The 17,261-nt window shown below is 40.5% G+C and overlaps 1 protein-coding gene across 1 annotated transcript in view; it reads left to right on the top strand.

Annotated features, from left to right (window-relative positions):
* Window positions 1-4,172: 4,172 nt before the first annotated feature.
* Window positions 4,173-17,261, top strand: part of LOC128649750 (nitric oxide-associated protein 1) — a gene marked incomplete at its 5' end in the record, with an annotated part of 140,129 nt that continues 127,040 nt past the window's right edge. The window contains 1 exon segment of the mRNA XM_053703188.1: window positions 4,173-4,295. Within this exon segment, the coding sequence (XP_053559163.1) occupies window positions 4,173-4,295 (123 nt within the window).

Here is a 17,261-nt window from a genome sequence, read left to right as displayed (position 1 = left end):
TTACATATACACTTATTAGATGCCTGAAAAATATAAGAATATGCTATCCATTTTGAAACAAGTTGATTAAACTTTTAAAATAGACAGTTACATATTCACTTTAGATTTAAAGGTATCTTATGTGTTACATATATGAACCTGGGAGATGTGTCTATGTTGTTTGAGTATTTTAAATAGATTTGAAAATTATAGAAAATCATTTATATGACTTTCTACGCATACATTAATTTATCTAAGAACTATGTAGATAATTTGTTATCAAAAGTACACAGGTTAAGATATTTTAAAATTTTGATTCTTAGGCTTTCAACTTCCCATATGTCTGTAGGTAACTTGAGTTCAGATTCTTTGTGTATCTAAAACTCAGCATGGAACAATTTAACACTTAGACGATAAGGGCTATCTACTCTGAGTATGTGTGTATATTCAGATATCAGTTCAGACTAAGCGACTGCTTCTTTAGATAGGGAAAAACTCTGTATACAAGTTTCCTTTGAAATGGATAATTTGAGATATCTTGGCCTGTAATGTATACCCTTCTGTAATCAGGAAAAATGGGGGCTGGTCTATTTTGTTTATAGCCCACACAACTCCTGTCAAGGGAGATCTTGGCTGACATCAAATATCAAAATGTATTTAATACATATGTAGTTTATTTAATGCTATTCACAGGTACCCTGACAATAATTCGTTTTTTTTTTACTTTTTGCCTAAGGTTGTTTTTTCAGATAACTTTAGCAGAGAGATTGTTGTTCCTTCTTTGTGTTCTAATTTCAAGAATGCTTCAGAGAGATCTTTGCATATTTTAGATGTTTTTTTTATGGCATTTAAATAATATATTGATGCTACTAAGAACTTTAGACAAACTTCTAGATTGTTTATTCACTTTTCTGGTCCTAGAAAAAGTCAGTGTTTCTGATGTTTCTTCGGCCTCTTGCTTGAAACTTCTGATTTACAAGACTTACTTGGAGCCAGGTCAGCCTCCACTGCAGAGGATTACTGCTCATTCTACTAGGTCAGTTGCCACTTCTTGGGCCTTCAAGAATGAGGCTTCAGTGGACCAGATTTATAAGGCTGCTACTTGGTTTTCTGAAGCAGTGTGTGGTAGGAAGGTTTTTCAGTCAGTGCATTAAAAAAAATGTGGTTGGCACATTTTTGAAGCTCCAGCTAGTATCGCTCTAAAATTGATTTTAAATGCTTCTTTAAGGCACTTCTCATCCTCTAAGTATTGAAGAACATGAGACAGATTCCTGCTTAATACTTGATGAAGGTCATAATATTGCATTGAGACAGTTTCCTTAAGTTAGAACCGGAGGCCTTATCTGAAGCTGAACGGGTGGTGGCCATTTTCCTGCCCGCGTGTTGGGGAAGCTACCCTATACAGACCAGCCTATACTTTTCTATGTGAACTAAGACTTTTCTCGCTATCACCCTAACCTTCGGAATCTAAGATGGTGGAAGCCCATTGGATCCTAGCCGAACTAAATAAACTTCTAGAGTCTTATAGACTTACTTTCATCACAGCTTCGATCAGAGCTCCGGACTCTGCGGATGTTGGCGGAGTACAGGAGGAAGCCTGCCTATGTCCGGCCAACAGCGGCAGCGAGAGTGGTGATGTTTTGGGGCCCCAGCATCTACCGCATACTTCAGCGGCTGAGTCCTTGAGTGTTGCTGCCGGTGGGGGCTGGCCACCCGATCAGTACAGATCCCGCGACGCTGGAAATGAAAGTTTGGCTCCAGATTCCAGTGCTTTCTCGCACAACCCTACCCTTACCTACTTGCCTTTGCCACTGCAAACCCAAACATCTATGGTTCCTACACGTGGGTTATCCTCGGTCAGTGGTTATGCTTCTCATCTAAGACGCCAGGAGAAGAAAGATAAGTGCGGCTTTTTCTCTGACCAAACGTTTAGACTGCACTTGAGACTCAGCTTGGAACAAGCTCATGTACTTGGGGACAGACTTTCCTTACTCTGGCCCTCCAGTGTGGGATAGATAAACAGAGATGAATCTATTGAAGGCCCCCCTAAATAGATAATGTAACTATGAGGGTGAACTGACATTAAGATACCGTGGGACTGCATTCTTTTACTCACTTCTTGAGCAGAGTGCTTGTTTTATGGTTATAGGACTGACTATGTTTTTATGTTATTTAAGTGGCAGGTTAATGGGTTTTATATAGTATATAGTTTCATATGTCCCGTCAGCTCATGCAATGTTAGGTAATTATCATTTAGGGTTGCTTGTTAGACATGGTATATTTCACACTCATCAATGGTTTAATAACCTCTGTAACCCACTCAGTTTAGAGAGCCAGTTAGAGTAGATTTTATTAGTTTAGATGTTTGAAACGATGACATTTATGATTTTAGGGTTTTTATGCTCAGCAACGCTACTCTCCCTATATGTTAACATTTATAAGTTGACTATTACCCCATGCACTAAATATTAATGTTGTAGTTTATATGCTCCAAATGACACCACCTATGGCTTTAGGGTCCTTTGTGATCAATAACATTATTCTATCTATATGTTGTTATTTGTAAGTTGACTAGTTAACCTTTAGATTTTTGAAATAATTTGCATGTTATTAAACATAAGGCTGGATTGGGTGCTAACATTCTCAGTATGTCATTGCCATAGATGTCAGACTATATCATTTTCCACGTATGTATTACCACCCCCCCTCCCCCCCCCCCCCCATTCTCATATAATGTACCTTTCTGTTTGGAAGGGCTATTTATGCGGTCTGTCTTATTTGTACCGCAACCTTTATCATTGAAAGTATTAATGTGACATCTCTCTACTTCATTTATGCTGTAATGCTAGTAATATATGACTATGGAATAGTCCACAAGATATAAGAGATTCTCAAATATTTTTGTATTGCAAAGCTGATTATGCATGGCTGCAGGTTGTTTCCCCTAAGTTTTACAAGTATTCATGCTATATTATATATATATATTCACAGAATGTTTCAGGATGTAGGGGGACCCCTTAATTCTCTATGTCATAAAACTAGAAGTGCATGTCAGCAAAATGTTTTACATCAAAACTAAATCTGAAAAAGTGAGGTATTTATTCTGTACGGGTAAAATTCTTTATGATATAATGGTTATGACTATATCTTTGTAAGCATAACGGATATGATGTTGTTCTTTTTCTTTTGCTCTTTCTATATGTTAATATCCCTCTTGCAATGTGACATGTATGTTGTAACCTGCTTTTAACCTCAATAAAAAAAATATAAACAAAAAAAAAAAAAATGTCGTTGTGGATTAAATTTTTTAGTGAAAAAGTTTTTAAATCCCTCACTTTATTTTATTACTCCTGGACTCCACAGCTTGGATATTAGTTCCCAGGAGTAATGGATTGTGGACTCTCACCACCTGTATGAAAGAAAACACCAATTTATGCTTACCTGATAAATGTATTTATTTCATGGTGGTGAGCGTCCACAAGACCCCACTCGTGTTTTTTTACGGCTAATTTTTTCTTTATCATATTTTTTTTCCTGCTCTTTTTATGACACTTTTTTTTCTTTTTGTTACCTCACTTTGCTTGGTTATAAGCTAGACTGAGGTATGTGTGAGGTGGGAGTGGTTTTATAGGGCTCTTGGGGTTTGGAAATCATTTTCTCCTCCTAGTGGTAGAGGAGTATTATTATTATCGGTTATTTGTAGAGCGCCAACAGATTCCGCAGCGCTAATGGAGTAATGGAGCATGGACTCTCATCACCATGAAATGAATTTATCAGGTAATCATAAATTATGTTTTTAGAGGACAGCAATGCATGTGCTCTTTGGGCAACAGGAGAAGATTTTTTAGGGCATCATATTGATGATTGGCACCCAGACAAGTTTTCTTAGCTGTAGCATTGCCTTACAAAGCTGAGAAATTGTTTTAGAATTCTACAAGCAACAAATACTCCCCAGACAGGTTTTTGCTTGGCCTAAGTGTTCTTAATAATTTAATATGTAATAGAATATTGTAAGCATTCAGCAGCACATCTGTCAACATAGTCATAATATCCCTGTGACACTACAATGCATTCTTGGGTCTCCAGGATTTTGCCATCACCTGACGAATTTCAGGGAAATTGGATGTGTTGGTTTGCATTAGTTTTTTCTTTTTTTCTTTTCTTTTTTTTTTATTTAATTATTGCTTTTTTTTTTACAGGGAGAAAAATCAGCATGGTTTACAGTTATTGCCTCTAATTTGTTACCAGTACAGATTACGAGCACCGATAAAGCAGATGACCTTTACCAGAAGCATGCTGGGAAAACATTACTTGGTGTAAGTATATGTATATGTCTGTTGTCAACATACAATGAGACTGTTCTTTTCATAAAAAGTTTAGATTTTAATTTATATGACATAACTATCTTAAAGGGATATGAAACCTAAAAAAAATATTTTGTGATTCAGACAGATCATATACTTTTTTTTTTTTTTAAATATATTTTTTATTGAAACAAACAAGAGAGAAAAATAATACAAGCCCACATGGGTATGCGAATAGAAGTTACAAACTTAAAAGTGAACAATAAGTCTTAAACAGTGGTGTGACAAATATTATCTTTTAGTTAACGCATACGTAATTTTATATTTGCAGGTATAGAGGTGGGATTTCTCGTAAATGAATATAGGGTCTCTTTTTTTATGTTATGAAGAGTATTATGAATATAAGTTCATGTAGTTATATCTCTGTTTTGTGAAGCGTTGGGCTAAGTAGACCACTCTTTGCAGACTTAAGTGGTTACAGAGTGATAGTATAGTCTGAGATCAGAAAATGCACTTGGGAAGAGGAGAATGTGAATCAGGAAGCTGAAGGATTCTTTTTGATTGTTCAAGAGATCTGTAGAAATGGGGGGATATAACTAATAAAAATACTGAGAGAGGTGAAAGATTGCAGCAGGCAAGAGCCGCTTGGGTTGAAGGAAAGTGGGTATAGGACCTGTTATGGGGGGGGGCAGAGCTATAATGGATTACTCTGAAGGAAATGGTGCTGGTTTAAAGGGAAGATAGTGTACCTGGTAAATACTCTGAATATCTGTTTGGGGTGTAAAGAGAGGGAGTGGGGGAATAAATAGGGTACTAGGATGTGACGTCCCTCCAGGGAAATTTTAAGGCAGCAGGGAGCTAAGGAAATCGCTGGAGTAGATGTATTGGCAATGCGTTATAAGCAGTGAATGGGTTAATTAGGGAGCTTGTAGGGTTAATTTTAGCTTTAGTGTAGTAGACAACCCAAAGATCTAGGCCCATTTTGGTATATTTCATGCCACCATTTCACCGCCAAATGCCATCAAATAAAAAAAAGTTTCACTTTTTCACAAACTTTAGGTTTTACACTGAAATGATTTACAAACAACTTGTGCAATTATGGCACAAATGGTTGTAAATGCTTCTCTGGGATCCCCTTTGTTCAGAAATAGCAGACATATATGGCTTTGGCATTGTTTTTTGGTAATTAGACGGCAGCTAAATGCCGCTGCCCGACACACTTGTATTATGCCCAGCAGTGACGGGGTTAATTAGGTAGCTTGTAGGGAGCTTGAAGGGTTAATTGTAGCTTTATTGTAAAGATCAGCCTCCCACCTGACACATCCCACCCCCTGATCCCTCCCAAACAGCTCTCTTCCCTCCCTCACGCACCAGGGACTGAACCGACACTGCTGGCCAGAAGTAGCCAGCGATGGGCCGCCTCCCTGCAGCTGCTCCCACCCACCAACGATCGGCACCATCGCTGGCCGATGCAGAGAGGGCCACAGAGTGGCCCTCTCTGCATCGGTGTGTCAAAAAGCTATTGCAGTGATGCCTTTATATCGAGGCATCACAGCAATACCTTGAATGCAGCTGGAATCGTTCAGGATCGATTCCAGCCGCTTGAAACACCTGAGGACGTACAGGGTACGTCCTTGGTCGTTAACTGACCTTTTTTGTAGGACATACCCTGTACGTCCTTGGTCCTTAAGGGGTTAAACTTGCACGATTTTGATAGAGCATGTAATTTTAAGTCAATTTCAATTTCACTTCTATTTTCAAATGTGCTTTGTTTTTTTTGTCCCTTCTTGAAAAAGTATACACACATATCCTACACTAGTGGGAGCCAGCTGCTGATTGGTGCCTGCACATATTTATCTTTTGTGATTGGCTCACCAGATGTGTTCAGATTGCTGTCAGTAGTGCAATGCTGTTCCTTCAGCAAAAGATAACAAGATAATTAAGCGAATTTAATAAAAGTACATTGGAAAGTTGTTTAAAATTGTATGTTCTATCCAAATCACGAAAGACATTTTTGGGTTTTCCTGTCCCATTAAGGGCGCAATATGGATGCAGAGACGCGCATTTAAGTGTTGTCGCAAAAACATTTCTTTCATGTAATTGGCAAGAGTCCATTAGCTAGTGACGTATGTAGGGTTGCCACCTTGGCCATGTTTTCCTGGACACTTATGAGTTACACATGCTGCAGGGTGTGCAAAGGGGAACAAGAATTACACCCATGGATAGCACACAAATAGTGATCCTGGACAGCACTATTCACGTTCCTCCCTGCAAACCCTGCAGCATGTTTAACTTATAAGTGTCCAGGAAAACATGGCTGAGGTGGCAACCCTAGACATATGGGATATACAATCCTACCAGGAGGGGCAAAGTTTCCCAAACCTCAAAATGCCTATAAATACACCCCCACCACACCCACAATTCAGTTTTACAAACTTTGCCTCCTATGGAGGTAGTGAAGTAAGTTTGTGCTAGATTTCTCTTGTTAAGTGTATCCAGTCCACGGATCATCCATTACTTGTGCGATATTCTCCTTCCCAACAGGAAGTTGCAAGAGGATCACCCACAGCAGAGCTGCTATATAGCTCCTCCCCTCACTGCCATATCCAGTCATTCTCTTGCAACTCTCAACAAAGATGGACGTAGTAAGAGGAGAGTGGTGTATTATAGTTAGTTTTTTAACTTCAATCAAAAGTTTGTTATTTTTAAATGGTACCGGAGTGTACTGTTTCATCTCAGGCAGCATTAGAAGAAGAATCTGCCTGTGATTTCTATGATCTTAGCAGAAGTAACTAAGATCCACTGCCGTTCTCACATATTCTGAGGAGTGAGGTAACTTCAGAGGGGGAATGGCGTGCAGGTTTTCCTGCAATAAGGTATGTGCAGTTAACATATTTCTAGGGATGGAATTTGCTAGAAAAATACTGCTGATACCGGATTAATGTAAGTTAAGCCTTAAATGCAGTGATAGCGACTGGTATCAGGCTTATTAACAGAGATACATACTCTTATAAAAGTGCAATATAAAACGTTTGCTGGCATGTTTAATTGTTTTTATATATGCTTGGTGATAAAACTTATTGGGGCCTAGTTTTTTTCCACATGGCTGGCTTGATTTTTGCCTAGAAACAGTTTCCTGAGGCTTTCTACTGTTGTAATATGAGTGGGAAGGGCCTATTTTAGTGCTTTTCTGTGCAGCTAAAAATACTGACAGAGACATTCAGCTTCCCTCTGCATGATACAGGACATCTCTGAAGGGCTCAATAGGCTTCAAAGTCGTGTTTGAGGAGGGTAACAACCACAGTAGACTGTGGCAGTTGTTGTGACTGTGTTTAAAAAAACGTTTTTGTCATTTATTATTCCGTTTTTGTTATTAAGGGGTTAATCATCCATTTGCAAGTGGGTGCAATGCTCTGCTGACTTGTTACATACACTGTAAAAATTTTGTTAGTGTAACTGCCTTTTTTCACTGTTATTTCAAATTTTGTCAAAATTTGTTTCTCTTAAAGGCACAGTAACGTTTTTTTATATTGCTTATTAACTTGCTTTAAAGTGTTTTCCAAGCTTGCTAGTCTCATTGCTAGTCTGTACAAACATGTCTGAAACAGAGGATACTTGTTCATTATTTTTAAAAGCCATGGTGGAGCCCCATAGGAGAATGTGTACTAAATGTATTGATTTCACCTTAAACAGTAAAGATCAGTCTTTATCTATAAAGAATTGTCACCAGAGGGGTCTGTCGAGGGGGAAGTTATGCCGACTAACTCTCCCCACGTGTCGGACCCTTCGCCTCCCGCTCAAGGGACGCACGCTAATATGGCGCCAAGTACATCAGGGACGCCCATAGCGATTACTTTGCAGGACATGGCTGCAATCATGAATAATACCCTTTCAGAGCTATTATCTAGATTGCCTGAATTGAGAGGCAAGCGTGATAGCTCTGGGGTTAGACGAGATACAGAGCGCGTAGATGCTGTAATGTCTGATACTGCGTCACAATATGCAGAACCTGAGGGCGGAGAGCTTCAGTCTGTGGGTGACGTCTCTGAATCGGGGAGACCTGATTCAGAGATTTCTAATTTTAATTTAAGCTTGAGAACCTCCGTGTATTGCTTGGGGAGGTATTAGCTGCTCTGAATGACTGTGACACAATTGCAGTGCCAGAGAAATTGTGTAGGCTGGATAAATACTATGCAGTGCCGGTGAGTACTGATGTTTTTCCAATACCTAAAAGGCTTACAGAAATTATTAGTAAGGAGTGGGATAGGCCCGGTGTGCCCTTTTCCCCACCTCCTATATTTAGAAAAATGTTTCCAATAGATGCCACTACATGGGACTTATGGCAGACTGTCCCTAAGGTGGAGGGAGCAGTTTCTACTTTAGCAAAGCGTACCACTATCCCGGTTGAGGACAGTTGTGCTTTTTCAGATCCAATGGATAAAAAATTAGAGGGTTACCTTAAGAAAATGTTTATTCAACAAGGTTTTATTTCTTTCATGTAATTAGCAAGAGTCCATGAGCTAGTGACGTATGGGATATACATTCCTACCAGGAGGGGCAAAGTTTCCCAAACCTCAAAATGCCTATAAATACACCCCTGACCACACCCACAATTCAGTTTTACAAACTTTGCCTCCTATGGAGGTGGTGAAGTAAGTTTGTGCTAGATTCTACGTTGATATGCGCTCCGCAGCAGGTTGGAGCCCGGTTTTCCTCTCAGCGTGCAGTGAATGTCAGAGAGATGTGAGGAGAGTATTGCCTATTTTGAATGCAGTGATCTCCTTCTACGGGGTCTATTTCATAGGTTCTCTGTTATCGGTCGTAGAGATTCATCTCTTACCTCCCTTTTCAGATCGACGATATACTCTTATATATATATACTATTACCTCTGCTGATTTTCGTTTCAGTACTGGTTTGGCTTTCTACAAACATGTAGATGAGTGTCCTGGGGTAAGTAAGTCTTATTTTCTGTGACACTCTAAGCTATGGTTGGGCACTTTGTTTATAAAGTTCTAAATATATGTATTCAAACATTTATTTGCCTTGTCTCAGGATGTTCAACATTCCTTATTTTCAGACAGTCGGTGTTAGGAATTCCCTGTATCCACCCACCTATGTTGGAAACTCCTACCTGTTTCCTTTAAATTCTAACCACACCCTGTTCCTAGTGCTTAGTTTTTTGTCTCTTACTACAGGAAAGTTACTGTGAAGCTAAGCTCCTGCTAATTAAGCAAATCTATCTACTACCACTCTCAAGTGGTTCTCTCTGAAAGATTCATAACAGGATCATTCACTCATTTACCCATCGAGTCTAATACCTCTCTGCTCATAAGGCAATTCATCATAAATCCCTGACAACGATCTCTGCTACATTCTGTACTACCGGATCAAATTCTGAATCAGGAACACTCTCAAACTGTTACCAGCAATTCTCTACTGATCCTCTAACTACTGAAGGTGATAATAAGAAGTGATCATTTACCGGAGACACAGACTTTCTTTCCATCCCGGTTTACAGTCTAACACCGGTAGCGTCTGACGTCATCTGTCACTCAAGCTACAGCAAGGTAGCGCCTCCCAGCCGAACCACTCGCAGACGCTGACAGCTTTCCACAGCTCTAGGAAACAAACAGCGCACACGCTGCAAGGAATTCTCAGTCTGTTTTAACACATTGTGTTCCGCAACTTAGATCAGGGTAAGCTAGAGTTCAATTACATACTGCTCTAATCATATCTCATATCAGTATTATTTCATCCGCCTCAGAATCTGCAGTATTGCTTAAAAGTATCCATCCTAACATTTGTAACAACAGAAGTTTATTTATTCGCTGTCCTGTTACAAAGTCTTGTGTCAATCAGTTCACCATCTCAAGCTTTAACTTGTTACAATTGCTGCATTGCACAATACGAATTCAAAGAGAAATTCCACTTTCTACATAAAGCTACTAATTATAAGTATTAGTTGCCTAACTGATAGTGGTACACACATTATTCCAGGTCTGCAGCTGAGATTACTTAATTCAGCCTTAAAGGGGAAATATTCCTCACAGTCGGTTTCATATTTGGGATAATGCACTTGAATCAATTATTTTTTCTTACCTTAAAAAATTTGACTTTTTCCCTGTGGGCTGTTAGGCTCGCGGGGGCTGAAAATGCTTCATTTTATTGCGTCATTCTTGGCGCAGACTTTTTTGGCGCAAAAAATCTTTTCTGTTTCCGGCGTCATACGTGTCGCAGGAAGTTGCGTCATTTTTGACGTTCTTTTGCGCCAAAGATGTCGGCGTTCCGGATGTGGCGTCTTATTTGGCGCCAAAAAATATGGGCGTCGCTTTTTGTCTCCACATTATTTAAGTTCATTTTTTCTTTGCTTCTGGTTGCTAGAAGCTTGTTCATTGGCATTTTTTTCCCATTCCTGAAATTGTCATTTAAGGAATTTGATCTATTTTGCTTTATATGTTGTTTAATGCTATTTCTGAAGTAATTTCCAGAGAATGGGATAAATTGGGTAATTCATTTACTCCTTCTAAACGTTTTAAGCAATTATATCCTGTGCCGTCTGACAGATTAGAATTTTGGGACAAAATCCCTAGAGTTGATGGGGCTATTTCTACCCTTGCTAAACGGACTACTATTCCTACGTCAGATGGTACTTCGTTTAAGGATCCTTTAGATAGAAAAATTGAATCCTTTCTAAGAAAAGCTTATCTGTGTTCAGGTAATCTTCTTAGACCTGCTATATCATTGGCTGATGTTGCTGCAGCTTCAACTTTTTGGTTGGAAACTTTAGCGCAACAAGTAACAGATCATGATTCTCATAATATTATTCTTCTTCTTCAACATGCTAATAATTTTATCTGTGATGCCATTTTTCATATTATCAGAGTTGATGTCAGGTTTATGTCTCTAGCTATTTTAGCTAGAAGAGCTTTATGGCTTAAAACTTGGAATGCTGATATGGCTTCTAAATCAACTCTACTTTCCATTTCTTTCCAGGGTAACAAATTATTTGGTTCTCAGTTGGATTCTATTATCTCAACTGTTACTGGTGGGAAAGGAACTTTTTTACCACAGGATAAAAAATCTAAGGGTAAGAACAGGGCTAATAATCGTTTTCGTTCCTTTCGTTTCAACAAAGAACAAAAGCCTGATCCTTCATCCTCAGGAGCAGTTTCAGTTTGGAAACCATCTCCAGTCTGGAATAAATCCAAGCCTTCTAGAAAGGCAAAGCCAGCTTCTAAGTCCACATGAAGGTGCGGCCCTCATTCCAGCTCAGCTGGTAGGGGGCAGGTTACGTTTTTTCAAAGAAATTTGGATCAATTCTGTTCACAATCTTTGGATTCAGAACATTGTTTCAGAAGGGTACATAATTGGTTTCAAGATGAGACCTCCTGCAAAGAGATTTTTTCTTTCCCGTGTCCCAGTAAATCCAGTGAAAGCTCAAGCATTTCTGAATTGTGTTTCAGATCTAGAGTTGGCTGGAGTAATTATGCCAGTTCCAGTTCTGGAACAGGGGATGGGGTTTTATTCGAATCTCTTCATTGTACCAAAGAAGGAGAATTCCTTCAGACCAGTTCTGGATCTAAAAATATTGAATCGTTATGTAAGGATACCAACGTTCAAAATGGTAACTGTAAGGACTATCTTGCCTTTTGTTCAGCAAGGGCATTATATGTCCACAATAGATTTACAGGATGCATATCTGCATATTCCGATTCATCCAGATCATTATCAGTTCCTGAGATTCTCTTTTCTGGACAAGCATTACCAGTTTGTGGCTCTGCCGTTTGGCCTAGCTACAGCTCCAAGAATTTTTACAAAGGTTCTCGGTGCCCTTCTGTCTGTAATCAGAGAACAGGGTATTGTGGTATTTCCTTATTTGGACGATATCTTGGTACTTGCTCAGTCTTTACATTTAGCAGAATCTCATACGAATCGACTTGTGTTGTTTCTTCAAGATCATGGTTGGAGGATCAATTCACCAAAAAGTTCATTGACTCCTCAGACAAGGGTAACCTTTCTGGGTTTCCAGATAGATTCAGTGTCCATGACTCTGTCTTTGACAGACAAGAGACGTCTAAAATTGATCTCAGCTTGTCGAAACCTTCAGTCACAATCATTCCCTTCGGTAGCCTTATGCATGGAAATTCTAGGTCTTATGACTGCTGCATCGGACGCGATCCCCTTTGCTCGTTTTCACATGCGACCTCTTCAGCTCTGTATGCTGAATCAATGGTGCAAGGATTACACAAAGATATCTCAATTAATATCTTTAAAACCGATTGTACGACACACTCTAACGTGGTGGACAGATCACCATCGTTTAATTCAGGGGGCTTCTTTTGTGCTTCCGACCTGGACTGTAATTTCAACAGATGCAAGTCTCACAGGTTGGGGAGCTGTGTGGGGATCTCTGACGGCACAAGGAGTTTGGGAATCTCAGGAGGTGAGATTACCGATCAATATTTTGGAACTCCGTGCAATTTTCAGAGCTCTTCAGTTTTGGCCTCTTCTGAAGAGAGAATCGTTCATTTGTTTTCAGACAGACAATGTCACAACTGTGGCATACATCAGTCATCAAGGAGGGACTCACAGTCCTCTGGCTATGAAAGAAGTATCTCGAATTTTGGTTTGGGCGGAATCCAGCTCCTGTCTAATCTCTGCGGTTCATATCCCAGGTATAGACAATTGGGAAGCGGATTATCTCAGTCGCCAAACGTTGCATCCGGGCGAATGGTCTCTTCACCCAGAGGTATTTCTTCAGATTGTTCAAATGTGGGAGCTTCCAGAAATAGATCTGATGGCGTCTCATCTAAACAAGAAACTTCCCAGGTATCTGTCCAGATCCCGGGATCCTCAGGCGGAAGCAGTGGATGCATTATCACTTCCTTGGAAGTATCATCCTGCCTATATCTTTCCGCCTCTAGTTCTTCTTCCAAGAGTAATCTCCAAGATTCTGAAGGAATGCTCGTTTGTTCTGTTGGTAGCTCCGGCATGGCCTCACAGGTTTTGGTATGCGGATCTTGTCCGGATGGCCTCTTGCCATCCGTGGACTCTTCCGCTAAGACCAGACCTTCTGTCGCAAGGTCCTTTTTTCCATCAGGATCTCAAATCCTGAAATTTAAAGGTATGGAGATTGAACGCTTGATTCTTGGTCAAAGAGGTTTCTCTGACTCTGTGATTAATACTATGTTACAGGCTCGTAAATCTGTATCCAGAGAGATATATTATAGAGTCTGGAAGACTTATATTTCTTGGTGTCTTTCTCATCATTTTTCTTGGCATTCTTTTAGAATTCCGAGAATTTTACAGTTTCTTCAGGATGGTTTAGATAAAGGTTTATCCGCAAGTTCTTTGAAAGGACAAATCTCTGCTCTTTCTGTTCTTTTTCACAGAAAGATTGCTAATCTTCCTGATATTCATTGTTTTGTACAAGCTTTGGTTCGTATAAAACCTGTCATTAAGTCAATTTCTCCTCCTTGGAGTTTGAATTTGGTTCTGGGGGCTCTTCAAGCTCCTCCGTTTGAACCTATGCATTCATTGGACATTAAATTACTTTCTTGGAAAGTTTTGTTCCTTTTGGCGATCTCTTCTGCCAGAAGAGTCTCTGAATTATCTGCTCTTTCTTGTGAGTCTCCTTTTCTGATTTTTCGTCAGGATAAGGCGGTGTTGCGAACTTCTTTTGAATTTTTACCTAAAGTTGTGAATTCCAACAACATTAGTAGAGAAATTGTGGTTCCTTCATTATGTCCTAATCCTAAGAATTCTAAGGAGAAATCGTTGCATTCTTTGGATGTTGTTAGAGCTTTGAAATATTATGTTGAAGCTACTAAGTCTTTCCGAAAGACTTCTAGTCTATTTGTTATCTTTTCCGGTTCTAGAAAAGGCCAGAAAGCTTCTGCCATTTCTTTGGCATCTTGGTTGAAATCTTTAATTCATCATGCCTATGTTGAGTCGGGTAAAACTCCGCCTCAAAGGATTACAGCTCATTCTACTAGGTCAGTTTCTACTTCCTGGGCGTTTAGGAATGAAGCTTCGATTGATCAGATTTGCAAAGCAGCAACTTGGTCCTCTTTGTATACTTTTACTAAATTCTACCATTTTTATGTATTTTCTTCCTCTGAAGCAGTTTTTGGTAGAAAAGTACTTCAGGCAGCGGTTTCAGTTTGAATCTTCTGTTTATGTTTTTCATTAAACTTATTTTGGGTGTGGATTATTTTCAGCAGGAATTGGCTGTCTTTATTTTATCCCTCCCTCTCTAGTGACTCTTGCGTGGAAAGATCCACATCTTGGGTAATCATTATCCCATACGTCACTAGCTCATGGACTCTTTCTAATTACATGAAAGAAAACATAATTTATGTAAGAACTTACCTGATAAATTCATTTCTTTCATATTAGCAAGAGTCCATGAGGCCCGCCCTTTTTTGTGGTGGTTATGATTTTTTTGTATAAAGCACAATTATTCCAATTCCTTATTTTATATGCTTTCGCACTTTTTTCTTATCACCCCACTTCTTGGCTATTCGTTAAACTGAATTGTGGGTGTGGTGAGGGGTGTATTTCTAGGCATTTTGAGGTTTGGGAAACTTTGCCCCTCCTGGTAGGAATGTATATCCCATACGTCACTAGCTCATGGACTCTTGCTAATATGAAAGAAATGAATTTATCAGGTAAGTTCTTACATAAATTATGTTTTTACAGCCCCTTGCATGCATTGCGCCTGTCACTGCTGCGGCGGCATTCTGGTTTGAGGCCCTGGAAGAGGCCATCCATACAGCTCCATTGACTGAAATTGTTGACAAGCTTAGAACTCTTAAGCTAGCTAACTCATTTGTTTCTGATGCCATTGTTCATTTGACTAAACTAACGGCTAAGAATTCCGGATTCGCCATCCAGGCGCGTAGGGCGCTATGGCTCAAATCCTGGTCAGCTGATGTGACTTCAAAGTCTAAATTACTCAACATTCCTTTCAAGGGGCAGACCTTAATCGGGCCTGGTTTGAAATAAATTATTGTTGACATTACTGGAGGTAAGGGTCATACCCTTCCTCAGGACAGGGCCAAATCAAAGGCCAAACAGTCTAATTTTCGTGCCTTTCGAAATTTCAAGGCAGGTGCAGCATTAACTTCCTCTGCTTCAAAACAAGAGGGAACTTTTGCTCAATCCAAGCAGGCCTGGAAACCTAACCAGTCCTGGAACAAGGGCAAGCAGGCCAGAAAGCCTGCTGCTGCCTCTAAGACAGCATGAAGGAGTGGCCCCCTATCTGACAACGGATCTAGTAGGGGGCAGACTCCCTCTTTTCGCCCAGGCGTGGGCAAGAGATGTTCAGGATCCCTTGGCGTTGGAGATCGTATCTCAGGGATATCTTCTGGACTTCAAAGCTTCTCCTCCACAAGGGAGATTTCACCTTTCAAGATTATCTGCAAACCAGATAAAGAAAGAGGCATTCCTAAGCTGCGTACAAGATCTCCTTGTAATGGGAGTGATCCATCCAGTTCAGCGGACGGAACAAGGACAGGGGTTTTATTCAAATCTGTTTGTGGTTCCCAAAAAAGAGGAAACCTTCAGACCAATTTTGGATTTAAAGATCCTAAACAAATTCCTCAGAGTTCTGTCATTCAAGATGGAAACTATTCGAGCCATTTTACCCATGATCCAAGAGGGTCAGTACATGACCACAGTGGACTTAAAGGATGCCTACCTTCACATTCCGATTCACAAGAATCATCATCAGTTCCTGAGGTTTGCCTTTCTAGACAAGCATTACCAATTTATAGCTCTTCGATTCGGGTTGGCTACAGCCCCAAGAATTTTTACAAAGGTTCTGGGCTCACTTCTGGCAGTCCTAAGACCGCGAGGCATAGCAGTGGCTCCTTACTTAGACGACATCCTGATACAGGCGTCAAGCTTTCAAATTGCCAAATCTCATACAGAGATAGTTCTGGCATTCCTGAAGTCGCATGGGTGGAAAGTGAACGAAGAAAAGAGTTCTCTATCTCCTCTCACAAGGGTTTCCTTCCTAGGGACTCTAGTAGATTCTGTAGAAATGAAAATTTACCTGACGGAGTCTAGGTTATCAAAACTTCTAAATGCTTGCCGTGTTGTTCACTCCATTCCGCGCCCCACGGTGGCTCAGTGCATGGAAGTAATCGGCTTAATGGTAGCGGCGATGGACATAGTGCCATTCGCGCGCCTGCATCTCAGACCACTGCAATTATGCATGCTCAGTCAGTGGAATGGGGATTACACAGATTTGTCCCCTCTACTAAATCTGGATCAGGAAACCAGAGATTCTCTTCTCTGGTGGTTATCTCGGGCCCATCTGTCCAAGGGTATGACCTTTCGCAGACCAGATTGGACAATTGTAACAACAGATGCCAGCCTTCTAGGTTGGGTTGCAGTCTGGAACTCCCTGAAGGCTCAGGGTTCATGGACTCAGGAGGAGAAACTCCTCCCAGTAAATATTCTGGAGTTAAGATCAATATTCAATGCTCTTCTGGCTTGGCCTCAGCTAGCAACACTGAGGTTCATCAGATTTCAGTCGGACAACGTCACGACTGTGGCTTACATCAACCATCAAGGGGGAACCAGGAGTTCCCTAGCGATGTCAGAAGTCTCCAAGATAATTCGCTGGGCAGAGACTCACTCTTGCCACCTGTCAGCGATCCATATCCCAGGTGTAGAGAACTGGGAGGCGGATTTTCTAAGTCGTCAGACTTTTCATCCGGGGGAATGGGAACTCCATCCGGAGGTGTTTGCTCAATTTGTTCTCCGTTGGGGCAAACCAGAATTGGATCTCATGGCGTCTCGCCAGAACGCCAAGCTTCCTTGTTACGGATCCAGGTCCAGGGACCCAGAAGCGGCACTGATAGATGCTCTAGCAGCGCCTTGGTTCTTCAACCTGGCTTATGTGTTTCCACCGTTTCCTCTGCTCCCTCGTCTGATTGCCAAAATCAAACAGGAAAGAGCATCGGTGA

Source organism: Bombina bombina, chromosome 2, assembly GCF_027579735.1.
Source record: "Bombina bombina isolate aBomBom1 chromosome 2, aBomBom1.pri, whole genome shotgun sequence".
Taxonomy (NCBI): domain Eukaryota; kingdom Metazoa; phylum Chordata; class Amphibia; order Anura; family Bombinatoridae; genus Bombina; species Bombina bombina.
This window is presented reverse-complemented; position numbering and strand designations above follow the sequence as displayed.